The sequence below is a fragment of the Ciona intestinalis genome, chromosome 11 (genome assembly GCF_000224145.3).
Source record: "Ciona intestinalis chromosome 11, KH, whole genome shotgun sequence".
Classification (NCBI taxonomy): Eukaryota; Metazoa; Chordata; class Ascidiacea; order Phlebobranchia; family Cionidae; genus Ciona; species Ciona intestinalis.
Window position 1 is genome coordinate 4,519,119 of NC_020176.2, and position 13,680 is coordinate 4,532,798.

At 35.1% G+C, this 13,680-nt stretch overlaps 4 protein-coding genes across 10 annotated transcripts in view; all 4 read left to right on the top strand.

The window, feature by feature from the left end:
- The window catches only part of LOC100187242 (arylsulfatase B-like), a 7,498-nt gene extending 4,572 nt beyond the window's left edge, over positions 1-2,926 (top strand). For 2 of the 4 annotated variants that reach the window (XM_026836735.1, XM_026836736.1), the window contains exons 9-15: positions 3-112; positions 325-489; positions 834-977; positions 1,315-1,440; positions 1,682-1,812; positions 2,107-2,220; positions 2,516-2,926. In XM_026836735.1, coding sequence (XP_026692536.1) covers positions 3-112; positions 325-489; positions 834-974 — 416 coding nt within the window. In that variant the 3' untranslated portion in view covers positions 975-977; positions 1,315-1,440; positions 1,682-1,812; positions 2,107-2,220; positions 2,516-2,926. The remainder of the gene's footprint in view (positions 1-2; positions 113-324; positions 490-833; positions 978-1,314; positions 1,441-1,681; positions 1,813-2,106; positions 2,221-2,515) is intronic. The other 2 variants (XM_018813964.2, XM_026836737.1) reach the window with 1 other exon arrangement.
- The window catches only part of ci-zf(c2h2)-148 (sinc finger protein Ci-ZF(C2H2)-148), a 25,532-nt gene extending 18,844 nt beyond the window's left edge, over positions 1-6,688 (top strand). Inside the window, exons 1-4 of one of the 2 annotated variants that reach the window (NM_001128121.1) lie at positions 3,339-4,136; positions 4,416-4,815; positions 4,867-4,939; positions 4,973-6,688. In NM_001128121.1, coding sequence (NP_001121593.1) covers positions 3,420-4,136; positions 4,416-4,815; positions 4,867-4,939; positions 4,973-6,347 — 2,565 coding nt within the window. In that variant the 5' untranslated portion in view covers positions 3,339-3,419 and the 3' untranslated portion in view covers positions 6,348-6,688. Of the gene's footprint in view, positions 1-3,335 lie in introns of those variants that run through there. The other variant, XM_026836506.1, reaches the window with a different exon arrangement.
- A 918-nt stretch (positions 6,689-7,606) lies between these two features.
- LOC100184042 (U3 small nucleolar RNA-associated protein 6 homolog) lies at positions 7,607-11,785 on the top strand. Its single transcript, XM_002125446.4, has 7 exons — positions 7,607-7,760; positions 8,298-8,491; positions 8,816-8,939; positions 9,409-9,638; positions 10,028-10,266; positions 10,628-11,271; positions 11,411-11,785. The coding sequence occupies exons 1-7, from the start codon at positions 7,674-7,676 to the stop codon at positions 11,723-11,725; spliced, it is 1,833 nt and encodes a 610-aa protein (XP_002125482.1). The 5' UTR covers positions 7,607-7,673; the 3' UTR covers positions 11,726-11,785.
- Positions 11,786-12,286: 501 nt separating this feature from the next.
- The window catches only part of LOC100180136 (heterogeneous nuclear ribonucleoprotein L-like), an 11,059-nt gene continuing 9,665 nt past the window's right edge, over positions 12,287-13,680 (top strand). Inside the window, exons 1-4 of one of the 3 annotated variants that reach the window (XR_003396374.1) lie at positions 12,287-12,462; positions 12,552-12,619; positions 12,839-12,914; positions 13,277-13,362. Coding sequence is in view for 2 of the 3 variants with exons in the window: in XM_026836727.1 (XP_026692528.1) it covers positions 12,400-12,462; positions 12,552-12,619; positions 12,839-12,914; positions 13,277-13,362 (293 nt within the window). In the remaining variant the exon portion in view is untranslated. The remainder of the gene's footprint in view (positions 12,463-12,551; positions 12,620-12,838; positions 12,915-13,276; positions 13,363-13,680) is intronic. The other 2 variants (XM_026836727.1, XM_026836728.1) reach the window with 2 other exon arrangements.

Consider the following 13,680-nt stretch of genomic DNA (forward strand, 5'->3'; position numbering starts at 1 on the left):
ATACACAACGACCGATTTCACCGACCAAGCGAAGACATTGATTGACAATCATGATCAGACGAACCCAATGTTTCTTTACATGGCTTACAATGCCCCTCATACCCCATTTGAGGTAATTGAGATGATTTTATTGATCGCAAAGATAAAACAGATGAACAAGAGAGCTTAGCTGTAATGATAGGCCACGGGTGTTTTTCTTCACTTTCGCGACCCTTTCATACCTTTTTTAGACTTTTTCCCGACTTTTGTATCAGTGTAAAGTTTATACATATTCGACCTTTTCAAACCTTCAAAACATAAAACAATCTTTTTCGTATGTTCTAGGTGGAAGAGTCTTACAGGGATATTTACGACGGAAATCTTAGAGACGGAAACCGCAAAACTTATCTTGGTATGATTTCCGCACTCGATGAACAAGTTGGGCAACTTGTGGATAAATTGAAAGAAGTCGGAATGTGGTCAAATACTGTGTTTGTCTTCTACTCCGACGTATGTATATTATTTATAAAGGGGCCTAACGGGGGGGTATACGCCATGCGATCTGCTGGGGTTTATAAACTTATAGGCCAGATTTAGTCCGATGTATGTAGTAGAGAAGTATACGTTAAAATATATTCTATTGTAACCATGGCCTAACGACCAGAATTGTTTTAACCTGGTATAGTCGCTAATGTGCTGTCAGCCTTACCGAAAAAAACAACTATTCACAAAACTGCATACGTGGTTATTCGTAAGCGGGCATCATAGGTTTATGAAACGAATCATCATGTTATGACAACTGTCGCTGCCCAACCACGCTAGAATAAACAAGCTACGTTGATTTATTTCTTAAGAACGGAGGCACACAACCACAATCGGGACAAAGTGGAAACAATTTTCCTCTTCGTGGAAAGAAAGGTTCTTTATTCGAAGGAGGTTACAGAGTGCCGGCTTTCGTACACAGTGAACTAATCAACAACTCCATACACCCATGACGGGTGGGTTGTGTATTTGATGTCTTTAATTATCTTTTATGTGGTGTTTTTAATTCATATATTCTTGAATAGCTAATAGCGCGTACTCGTGCTGGAAACTTAGAACTAATTGCTTCAACCAGTAGTACGTATTTATGGTCCATCATATGAAGCACCACCATGCATGTTTTGCTGGAATTAAAGATGTTAATAAATGATTTCATACTTTAACAGTCCTTTGTACGAGCATATAAAAGTAATTAATGCTATAATTTGGTAAAACACAAACTAATATACCAGCTATATCATAAAGGTTAACTCCCAAACATTTACCTTATCAAATTTATTTATACCAATACAGACTTTTCCACATCAGTGACATGTTCGCCACCTTCATCGCTCTTGCCGGGGGTGACGCTGCTGTTCCCGCCGACATTGATGGGATCAATGCTTGGCCGGCTATATCTGGCAACACGCCTTCTCCCAGGTAATGTGTGAAAACGTATGCTTAGATGAATGGGTAAAGTAAATGCAACTTATTTACCTTTCGTGGCGGGACAACGACTGGCGTTAGAACATGAGTGTTTTACTATACATATACCTCGTGCCCATTTACAATAAACCAAGCCCGTATAGATAGGTATTTTAGTATACACCGAATGATCGTTCTAACGTGCACCTTTTTAATATAATGACATAGTTCCTGAAATAAAAATCAAATTTTACAGAACAACATTGGTGTACAACATAATCACGAAAAACTTTGCGAATAATGCGAGGAATACGGAACCGAAGGCAGCAATACGGGATCTACAATACAAACTTATCGAAGGAAACCCTGGAGGAGGCGAATTGGAACGTAAGTTTACTACCCTGGGTTGGATTTGAACCCAAAAACCTTTGGCAATTTTGTAATTTGGCAATTTTGTGTTCTCTTACAGGAAAAATCGCCATTTAACCTTTTGTTTGTATATAGAAGGATGGGGAAGATAGAAAAAAAAACTTTTTATTTTATTTTCTCGTTCCATTGGGTAGTAAACAAGCAAAGTACGTTTAGGAAATTATAAAACCGTGCCCTCACAATTTTCCTGTTTTTTTGTTGTTTTTAATGTTGTAAGCATTATATCGATTTTACTGGGAAGTTGTTTTGCAGTCGGAGGATGGATACCACCACCTGAAAATCGCGTCGATAATTTGCTGAAACCGAACGTCAATTATTACGCTGACCCAGTGACTGGTACATGGTATTATCTCTTCGATTTGATCGGTAAGTAATTTATTGTATTTTTTTTTCTTTGTAAAAACTAACGAATATCATATTATAGTGGGCGGGAAAGATGGGACACCTATAGCACATAAAATCCAGATATTCTGATCGTGTTTTAAACAATTAGCAACGATCTATGTGAGGATACGGTTTTATATTTTACTTTTTTTTGCCAAATGGGATGAACAAATAGAATGAAAGGTGACCCATCTTCCCCACCTATACGTTAAGTTTATGAGATTAATAGAGCATATTGTAAACAACTGTTTTTTAAAGGACAAATTTCTCATTTTAGCTGATCCTTACGAAACCAACAACATTGCAGCCTCCGAACCCACATTATTAAACGAAATGATTACGTGGCTTACCGCAGAGAAACGATCAAGTCGTCGTCGGCATGCAATCGACAACACCAAAGATGTAACCGCAATTCCAAGCTTAAACGGCGGCTCCTGGAACCCAGGATTCTGCGTTGCAACGTAAATAAATAGGCACTTGATCACGGCAAGATTCTTAAGATAAAAACTTCCGGATTCGTGATTTGGTTTAGAAAATAAAATAATTTAATTTGTTGTAATTTGGGTTAAATTGTCTCGCAAATAACTTGTCTCTCGTTTAAAAAAAGCGTTGTTTACAAATTTATGTTTTTTCTTGCATGCATGCACCTCATTGTGTTGTAGACAATAAAACATACTCGAGAATAGGCGGTCCCCAATAAATTCCAAACAATTCAAAAACCTTGTTTTATCGGATGTCTATGTAAGCGGTCATTCCCCCAATTTTTAAGAAACTTTTTTGCCCACGTTTGAATATTATTTGTAGTAGTTTAGCAGCTACACTTGCACGCGAATTGAAGTTTTATGCTAGATTTAGAGAAGTAACATGTTTTAGCTGTTTGAGGAGCCACAGTTTAAAGTAAACATTTAAATATTAAGCGTTTCAGTTGAGTTTATTTTTTATTACTCGATCTGGATGTAAAATATTATAAGTAACACTGTTTGTTTCAAAAGACATAGATTTCTGGTCAGTCTATTTAAACATGATAACACAACATATCTAAATTACGTAATTGATACGTTTTAGTTTAAAAATTAAAATCATTTTTCGTGATACAGGAATTTAAGAATTAATACTGTTTGTGCAACATTGTGATATCAATATCATAGAAATCTTTATGTGGAAAAGTTTATGTTCGCACAATGTCAAAATTTTCGTGCCAATTTTGTTCCAAAGTATATTCGAGTAAAAATTCTTTATGGGCGCATCGAAAACTATATCACAGAAAACAATGGGAGCTATCAAAGACAAAAAAGGCTAACTGTATCCTCTGTGAGTTTAGCGCACTAAAGAGTAAAGACTTACTGTGGCATTACAACAATAACCATGATAAAAACTTGAAGCTGATGCAACAGAATTTTGTTTCGGAAAGTGATTTTAATGAATGGAAAAAAGATTTGGAGAGAAAAACAAACACTTTGTTCGGTCAGACGTGCGGGAAAGAAAGAAGTCAAGATTATGAAGTGACACGTTACTATTGCCACAGGTCGGGCAATTACGTTCCTAGTGGTACCGGTGCTCGATCTCTGAAGGCGCAAGGAAGTTTGAAAATGAACGGCAAATGCCCTGCTTATATGGTAAAGCGGAAACGATTGTCGTCCGGTCGAATTTCTGTTGAATATTGTTCAGATCATGTCGGGCACAGCGTTGAACTTTGTCATTTAAAATTATCATCGGAAATCCGAAACATGATTCGAAGCAAAATAGAAAATGGGATGGAATCGAAACAAATCTTGGACAGCATTCGTGATAGAATTGGGAATATTGATAGGGATGCTATGGTTACTAGAAAGGATATTATTAACATTCGTAACCAGTGCGATGTCACAAAAATAGAAAAACAAACAGAAGAAGTGAAAAGTGAGAAAATTTGGGTGACAGAATTATCTGATGAGATTGATGCTAACGATGTAGTAATGTACAAGGCACAAGAGGTTAGTGATTATAGTTTACAAGAAGATGATTTTGTTTTATGTATACAGACGGAGTTTCAAAAGCACATGTGGAAAAAGTTTGGCCAAAAAATGATTTGCATTATCTCAACTAAGTTTACTACCGAGTGTGAATTGAGTTTGTTAACTTTGTTGGTGTTTGATGAGTTTGGAGAAACTATTCCAACAGCTTGGATCATTTGTAACAGGGAAGATACTGAGGTTCTTACTTGTGCTTTTAATGGTCTAAAAGAAAAATGTGGTGATATTACCGCAGAACTGTTTATGAGTGATTTGGACGACAACTATTATAACGCTTGGCAATCCGTGTTCAAACAACCAATACAAAGACTCTACTGTAATTGGCTTGTCAATAAACGCTGGAGAAAACAGATCTCGGAGTTTGTTCCTAAGACAAAGACGCAAGTTACATTATATGCTTACCTTAAAACGCTCCATTATGAAACTAATGAGGACAAGTTTGACAAAATGTTGCGAGAAGCACGAAGTTATCTTGTTAAAACATCTCCACAGTTCCACGAGTACTTTCTCAAGAATTTTGTGTTTGAAGAGAAATATCGGATGTGGGCGTCGTGTTTCAGGATTGGTTCAGTTGCCAAGACAAATGTGGAGGCTTTTTACAGGGTTTTAAATGAAGCTTATTTTGGCAAGAAGGGAAACAGAAGTACAGGCAAACTTTTAGTGACACTTATTAAAATGTCAAGGGACAAATGTTTGGAGCAATTCATTAAAACTGAGAAGGGAAAATCTACCCGTCTTCTTGCTGCAATAAACAAGCGGCACAGGCTTGCCAGTACAGTAAGGGAGGTGACCTGTTTAGCATGTGATCAATGGAAGGTTGATGATCTTGATGACCAAGAATGCACTGTAAAGAGGATTCAGCCACAATGTATGGATAATTGCCAAATCAAGTGTTCTATATGCAATATATGTGTGCATATGTACACATGTACGTGTAGTGACTTTTTGGTACATACAGTTGCATGCAAGCATATTCATGCTGTGAAAATGTCAGGTGCAGAAAGTGAACCATTAAGAGGGCAAACTTCTGTTCAGCAAAATTGCAAAAAAGAATTTCAAGGCATTGTAGAAAGTACTATTGTTGGGACATCAAAGAAAACGCAATCCATCAAGTCAAAGTTGATCAAAGACCTTGAATCAGTAATTGAGTTAGTTAGGACAGTAGATGATGAAGGATGCTTGAACAAGATGATGCACCACACCACAGCAATGTTATCCATTGGTAAACGTCGAACACAACCGTTACCAATATTCCCAACATTACCACCAGTAAATATCACACCTGCGACGAAACAAAGTAAAGATCATAGTCCATTTCTTTCAGTTCAACTCAATGTAACCAAAAAGAGGATAAACAATCTTGCAATTGCATCTAATCCAACCCCAAAGCCTACAATTCTACCGGAGAATCGTTTACAGGCTCATAATAATGCAGAATGTAGTAAAGTATTGAAACGCACACACACGTCAACACCAGTGCGTATCCTCTCTGCTAAGAAACATTGTACAAAACCAAATCTCCCAATGCCAGTTAAAGTTACTAGAATAAATAAAGTTGCATTTAAATCAACACAAATGCTTGCAGATAAACAGATTCCACTAGAGGAATATTTACAGTCTCATAATATTGCAAATTCTATTAAAGGACTGAAACGCATTCAGCCATCAACACCAGTACAACCAATACATATTCTTTCTGCTAAGAAACAATGTACAATTAAGAAACCATCACTTCCAATGCAGGACGTAGTTTGCAGAAACGAAATAAATGATTTTTCGATAACACCCACACCAGTCCCCAAACTTGCAACTGAACAGGTTTCCCCAGATAAGGGTTTGGAACAAAGTAATGCAGATTGTATAAAAGGAACGAACCAAACACAAACATTACCTCAATTACCTTCGCAAAAGATTCCGTCTGCTGAAAAACAAGGTGCAATTCAAAAACCATTTCTTTCAATGCAGGTGAAAGTTAGCAAAAAGAGAATAAATGATTTTGCTTCTAAACTTTCCACAAAACCTTCAACTGACCAAGGTTCATCAAAGAAGAGTTTACAGGCTCATAATAATGGAGACTGTTTGGTGGTGATTGCATAAATATCTAAATAAAACATTGATAAATACTGTTTCTCTAATCCATTTTATTTACTTTTATTTAACTGTTTCTCCAAAAAATTGTTGGTTTTGTGCGACAGTGTGAACCTTATACAGTAATACAATTTAAAAGTTTAGCTGGTCAACCATATAAAATTTCCATCGAAGTAAAAAACATTGCTATGTGTAGTGTAAGAGCTTAACTTCATTACTAACTCGTTTTACTGTGTATAGGAATATATTATTATTTCTACCGGTATATAATCCATCAATTTTCTTCATACATTGTTATTATTTCTTATATATACTTGTGTCTTAAAAAAGTTACATTCTTTTATTTATAGGAGTAAGCAGAGTGTTGGGATGGATTTGTTGTGTCCACCGGGTGGAGGTATGAAGCAGAATTATTTGAGTATAGACGACATAATGATGTCAAGCGAAAAAATACCGAGTACGTTCCTTGTGTCGGTGAAAACACTTGGATATCTTGATCCAAGCACAAATAAGAAAGACATCGAAGTAGGCTCCAAGCTTGACTTACCTTTATGGCTTGCACTAAGTCTTGCGCACCCTCGGAAAAAGTTTGTTACTGTTGAGCTTACGAAGCCGTATAAAGCAACTTATCGAGAAATCCTGAAAGCAGACGCTGGCGTTGTGAATTTATACAAGTTGTGTCCATATTATTACGCTCTCGGACAACAACAACTGTCTCTAAACCATGCTGAAGGAATTCTAGTCGCACGAAGTTTAATTTTAGCTTTCAGTGATCGGTTTCGGCGGATTATGGATTTATCCGGAAACGCAATTGGAGGAGATAATTCTTCCCTGATTCAACAGTTTGATGAAGTAGAGCGAAGACTGTTCGCTCTTGGACAGAAATCTTTACAAAGTTTCCAGCGTTGGGAGGTGGGGGAAAGCAGGACGCTCCGCACTTCCGAACTTGTGTCTCGACACAGAAAGCGAAAACGAGAAGCAGTCGATTAATGTTTTCTTTTTTGTTGTTTAAACTTTTCGCTTTATATATATATTTTTTCACTGTTTAAAATTTTTTCTATCAGAAAAGTTTGTGTCATTACAATAACATGGTGAAATGGATTCTTTAAAACTATGTGCTCGTTTTTAGGTTTCACTGCCTGCTAATATTGGTTCTTTGATGTTAAAATGTAACAAACATATTTATCTATAAATGCTATGTTTATTAAACTGCCAATAGCAAAGCAAGTTTTCTAAAAAATTCATGTTCTTGACTTATTAAAATATTTTAATCAAAATATTGTTTGTATTCTAGTATTCGTTGTAGTTTAAAAGTTGAACAAATTTAAAAACAAAATGGCGGAACTTGTCCATCAAAATGAAGAGGAAATGTTGCAAGAGTTGGAACAAATGCAAAACGTTGGGCTGTTTACATCGGCTGAGGTATGGATGGTTGTAACTTATTTATTCTTTGCATGTTAGGCAATGACAGTCATTATATCATTGGTGTTCTGTTTTATACACCTGGCCCATGCTTACATGCAGTGGCGCAGCCAGGGGGGTTTAGGGTGTCGGGACCCCCCCTTTTAACCCCCCCCCAAAAAAAATTAATTAAAAAAGAAATTAGAAAAAAATATTTGTAAAAATGTTTTGATTAAAACCCCCCCTCCCCTTATTTTTTTTCTGGCCGTGCCACTGCTTGCATGTAACTTTATTTGTGACAGCAGCGACTAAACCCATAACTTCCAGGTCAGAGACAAGCGAGTTTTTGGTGTTAAGGATTTTGTAATGTTCAATCTCTATTAACGCTGTACACCAATATTTTAGCATAGTAGATTGGTTTGTGACTTTGTGTACTATTTAAATGGTTGTTGGAGCCAATGTGATAAATAATCGGTTGTTCAAACTGGCAGTCATTATTTATTCGAGAATAATTACAAATATATATATTTCTTTTTGTTAAAAAAATTCCCATTACAGATAAAAGCCATCATTAGGAAACGAAACGCCCACGAATACAAACTTGTGCGAAAAACTAAAGTGAAGAAGGATTTCTTGGATTACATTCAATATGAGATCAATCTGCTCGCTTTAATTCATAAGAGAAGGAAAAGGGAACACTATTTCTTTAAACAAGATGAGATAGAATATGTTATTGTGTCCAGAATACACAGGTATTGCTGGATTTCTTTTGTAGTCTTAATTATCATTAGCAAAACCTTTGTTTAATTTTTATACCAGATGAGCCACTAATAGATTATTTACATTATGCCTAGTAGCAGAAATAACAGAGCATGTGTAAAATATTTGTGACTTTTGCTAGCTAATGGATTATTTACATTATGCCTGGTAGCAAAAGTAAGAATATGTCTATAATGTTTGTGACCTTGCTTTTGTTTTATCTGTATAGTATTTATCTATATATATAATATTTTTCTGTATCAGTATAACTTATCTGTATACCATTTGTGACTTTTGCTTTTGTTGGTTGGTTGAAGGTGGTTCAAACAAATGATGGTTCGATGGGCCGACGATTTAAAGGTTTGGACGTCACACGCTGCGTTTTGTTTAAAGTGGAATAAGAAGGTTCAATTAAGCAAGCTGTGTACGAGGATGGTGCAGGTGAAGAGCATAAAAAAAAATGAATGGTCCTTGGTTATATCTGGACTCTCACTGGTTCCACTGTTTTGCGTAAACATCGTGTATAAGGTGTTAGAGTAGTGGATTCTTATTTGGTTTAAATCCCAGATCCTTGACAAGGTCTACACTCATATGGAATAAAATATACATATACAATATTGACTATTGTGGTAATAGCCTAAATAGCCTAAATCACATATCTCATTGCATATCTCACTGTAGCACCTCACCCGTATAGAATAGAATGTACAGATACTACAATGTTAGGGTAATGAGCAAAGTCTGGCTAAAATTACATGTTGTTGACAAGTTCCTATTGACTCCCATAGAACAGACAAAGACAACCGTATATAATAAAATGTTGAGTTTAGCTGTTTCAATAATATTAGGTAAGCTACAATCTCAATTGTAGCACATATACATGCTAACCTTTTCCTATTGTATTCATAAGGTCCATGCAAGCAACCCAAAAGTTTGGTTACTTGCTGCAAAATGGGAGTTGGAATGCGGTGACAGCATGGAGAAGGTGAGATCTTTGTTTCTTCGAGGGATTAAATTTCATCCAAAGTCGGAGAAAATGTGGTTGGAGTATTTTCGTGCAGAGCTTTTGTTTACCGAGAAGCGACACAGGAGATTCAAAATGATTACTAAACAAGATGTGAATCTAAATGATGAAGGAAGGTGGGAATTGAATTTAATATTTATGTTATATTGATGATAACGTTTATTTATCTCTTAAGTTGTGGTGACGGAAGTTAAAAAATAGATAAAACAAATAGAAAGAATATAGCAGCAAAGCGACATCAGCAAAACATGTTTAACAGTCAAAACACATTTACATTAAACTTGAAGAAAGATATTTGTACCTAACTATCAAACAATGAGTCATATAGTTTATCTATTGTGTGAAAGTTGTATACTTATTTATACACCAAAACAACTAAGAAAAAGTTTTGGTAGGCGTAATCAGTTTGTGTTGTGTAAGCTAACAAAGCTGCTGTTTTTGAAGGTTTTATGTTTAAAGATGGCTGTCTGCAGATCTAAAAAATATTTTCTCTTTTATGTTACAGTGACAGTGCTTTAATGAAAGGCAAAGCTGCTTTGATCATTTACAAAAACGCTCTGCAGGCATTCCCGGATAATGTTGAAATGCATTTAAAGTTTCTTGACATTCTTTCTGCATTTCTTGCAACGAATACATTCGCTGTTTCATTGTTTAATGAAATCAAAGATGACTTAAGTGAGATTTACAACAACAGCCCAAAGATGAGAGCTTGTCTTGCTAAACTTCATCTAAAAGAAACACTTGGTATGTATGTATGTAATGGGCCAATCTTAGAACCCGGAGTGCCACGCTGTGGGACCTCACTCATAAGAATGTAATTATGTAGTTGCTGTTCTGTTAACCTGTCTATAGCCGAAACCAAGGTATATCAATGCAACATACAAATGCTTAAAAATATCTGTCTACACATGATTTTATCTTATTTTTAATCTTTCTTGTAATTCTATCCCTAACACCAGCTTAATGGACCCAAATGTATTATCTAATTTTTTAAAGTTTTCTGGGTGTTATTACATTTTCTATTCAAGTCCTGATTACTTAGCTGTGGGTATGGGCTGTCTCAAGCAAAATTAACCAAAACTAAATATGTGTTTTATCCCATCAGGAATATCTTTCAGCGGAAAACACAAAGAAATAGAGAAACACAGTCGAGCCATGAATTGCTACCAAGATTTTGATAAAGCTGTGAAAGAAATTGACACACCCGAGATGTGGTCGAAATATTTCAACTTTGCGCTTTCAATGTGCCAGCAATCCCAACCAAATCAAGTTTCAGGACCAGATTCTTTGTTTTCTTTATCCTCCGAGCAGTTGATGAAAGTAGCGGATCATTGCCATGGTAACAACATCCTAACTTGCCAGCAGTATATCGCATGGGTCGATTTTTTGCTTAAGACTGGCCAGTTGTCTTCCGCTTATGACGTTCTGTGTGAAGTTTGTGGAAGGCGTGATGAAGTGGAATTGTGGCTCAAACGACTCAAAGTTGCTCATTTAGGCAATGGGGAAAATATAGACTTGAATGAGTTATTTCAATTAACCTGCAAGTTTTCAAACGAAATGACAAAGAAACAGCAGGAGATATTTTGGTCGATGTGGATGCAAAACTGTGTTGTTTCTGATGCAGAGGAAACAGCAGAAAGTGTTTTAACAAACAAGGCTGTAGGTTGTTGTTGTGAAGCTGCATTGGCATTGCAACATGTTTACTTAAAGTGGATGGCTGTAAAATATAATGTAAACCACGCTTATCAGGTAATTTTGACTTTTTTATTTGGCCAGATAGTAAATTAACTATAACCAAATTGAACTTCAGTTCACAGGACTATTTTCCTTTCATGTTTACTTATAAATAAAATTTCTGTAGATTTAATTTACCATAAATTTTTAACAGATGTTTATGACAAAAATTAAGAACACGAGGACTCCAACACCAGAGCAATATAAGGATGTTTTGGAGCTGCTAAATTTGAGTCCATCTGTTGCGCAATCAACTTTACAAGAATGTTATGAGCATGCACTGCATGATCATGGTGAAACAGATCCAGGTCTTTGGTTGGACTACATGAAGTTTTTGACACAAAAGGAAAATATGAAAAAATGCGGCCATGTTTATTGGAGAGCGCTTAAAACATTGAAACCTGAATTTACTGACGACTTTGTTTCTCAACATTCGATGTTAAAATGTTCAATCAAGACAAGAGGTTAAAACTAACAGTTGATTTAAATCGTGAATATTAAGAAATAAAAGATCACACTGCCTTGTTTCCAATGTGTTGTTATTTCAAATAGTTTGTTTTCAAGATTCCAGAGTCTATATATACATATATATATGTGTGTGCTTGTTTGGAAGCTACAAAAACGGACAGAGGCATTACTGTTGTTTGTACTCATACTTTAAAGATTTTCATATTCACTTCGCATAAGTTTTTTTATGTGCAAACTGTCAAATCAGCAACGTTTATATTGAGTCATGGCATGAAAGTTCGTTTACAAGCAAATGATGCGGGATGTCAAATGTTAGCACGTTTCGTCTCACCTTCCACGTCACTTTTTTCTAATCCAAAGACATTTAAAAAACAAACTCTCGATTAAAAACGTTACGGTTTATGACTGCCTTTATCTTTTTATGTTGTATTGTTAAAAAGAAGACACTAAGTATAGATACTGGAGATGACGAATAGACCGTTTAAACACGATCAAATAATTTTTTTTTAAATGCGAAAAAACAAAACTGGATGGCTGGACGAAAAGAACGGATGCGATAATGACGCCACAGCCACGCAAATTTCTAAACTGATATTTGCAAATTTGCAGATTTAACTAGAAATACTGTATGTTATTGTAATTGTTCTATTTGCTACATAAAACAGAAACTGCAAAATGTCGTTTGAAGAACACCAAGTAAAGCGTAGAAGGCTGAGTGAAAATGGTTCAGAACTTAAAGTAAGATTTTATTTTTACAATCTTGGATTTGTTTTTATGTAATGTTAAGTCAGTTTATAAAATGTAAAACTTATGCATTCTGTTTCCAGCAGCAAGAAGACTTCAGCTCTCATGAGCCACCCCATGAAAGGCCAGATAGGGAGAATAAATTTTCACGGTAATTCTTTGTTTCTTTTTTATAAATTTAAAATTCTGCAATTAAGTCCATAAGTTATACTAACTGTAGCAACAACGATTCATTCTATCAGCTAAATTTAAATATTTTCAATCGTAATTGTATATTTTGTTTGTTTTGTCACTGTATCATGACCTTGTACTTCAACTAATTTTTACTCTACGCTACTGTCTGTAGTTCCTAATAATTAAATAATTACAGAGAGCGCGAAATGGCGGACCAACCAAATAAAGTTCTCCTGTTCACTGTGGTCAATGCAGTTTACCCAATCACCACGGTAAGTATTTTAATAACCGATTAATCAATATGCATTTTCACCCGTCACATAAAAACTTTCTGTGTTTCAGCTATAGCAAAGTAAGTTCTAGCTTTAGCGGAAAATGGTATAAGCAGTTAGGCATATAAAATTCATGAATGTCAGTATATTAGAAAACGAATTTATATATATACATACATAAATTAAATGTTCAACGATTAATATTATTTGCTACATCTTATGTTCCAGCTATAGCAAAGGCAAAATATTGTATGTAGTTTGGCATATAAAATTAATGAGTGTCAGTATATTAGAAAATCAATATAATAAATATATAAATTAAATGTTTGATGATTAATATTAACTTGTAATATTTTACACAGGATGTTTTGCACATGATATGTGAACCATGCGGAGAAGTCCAAAGGATTGTTATATTCAGGAAACGTGGAGTGCAAGCCATGATTGAATATCCTTTGTTGTTTTATTTTACAATGTAAATAAGTGACCATAATAGTTTATATATTTACGGGCTTTTTATTTTAATTTACATGCTCATTGAGTAATTTTTAAGTATGGTAAAAAACTTTTAAAAACAGTCTGACAAGACCTCTAGATTGATAAAAGTTATTGGGGGTTTACCATTTAAGTCACAATAGAGTAGTGTGTATAAAATACCAAGTAAAATGTTTAAATTATATAAAATAATACACAGGTTAGCATTGGGTATTTAATGCAGTTTAACTTTACAAATCTCCTAAGTTTTGAATGTTAATTTCTCTTAACT

Coding starts and splice junctions, on each gene's coding strand:
- LOC100184042 (XM_002125446.4), top strand. CDS start 7,674: ATGGCGGAACTTGTCCATCAAAATGAAGAGGAAATGTTGCAAGAGTTG. Junction 8,940..9,408: donor TGTGTACGAGGATGGTGCAG/GTGAAGAGCATA, acceptor TGTATTCATAAG/GTCCATGCAAGCAACCCAAA. Junction 11,272..11,410: donor ATGTAAACCACGCTTATCAG/GTAATTTTGACT, acceptor AATTTTTAACAG/ATGTTTATGACAAAAATTAA.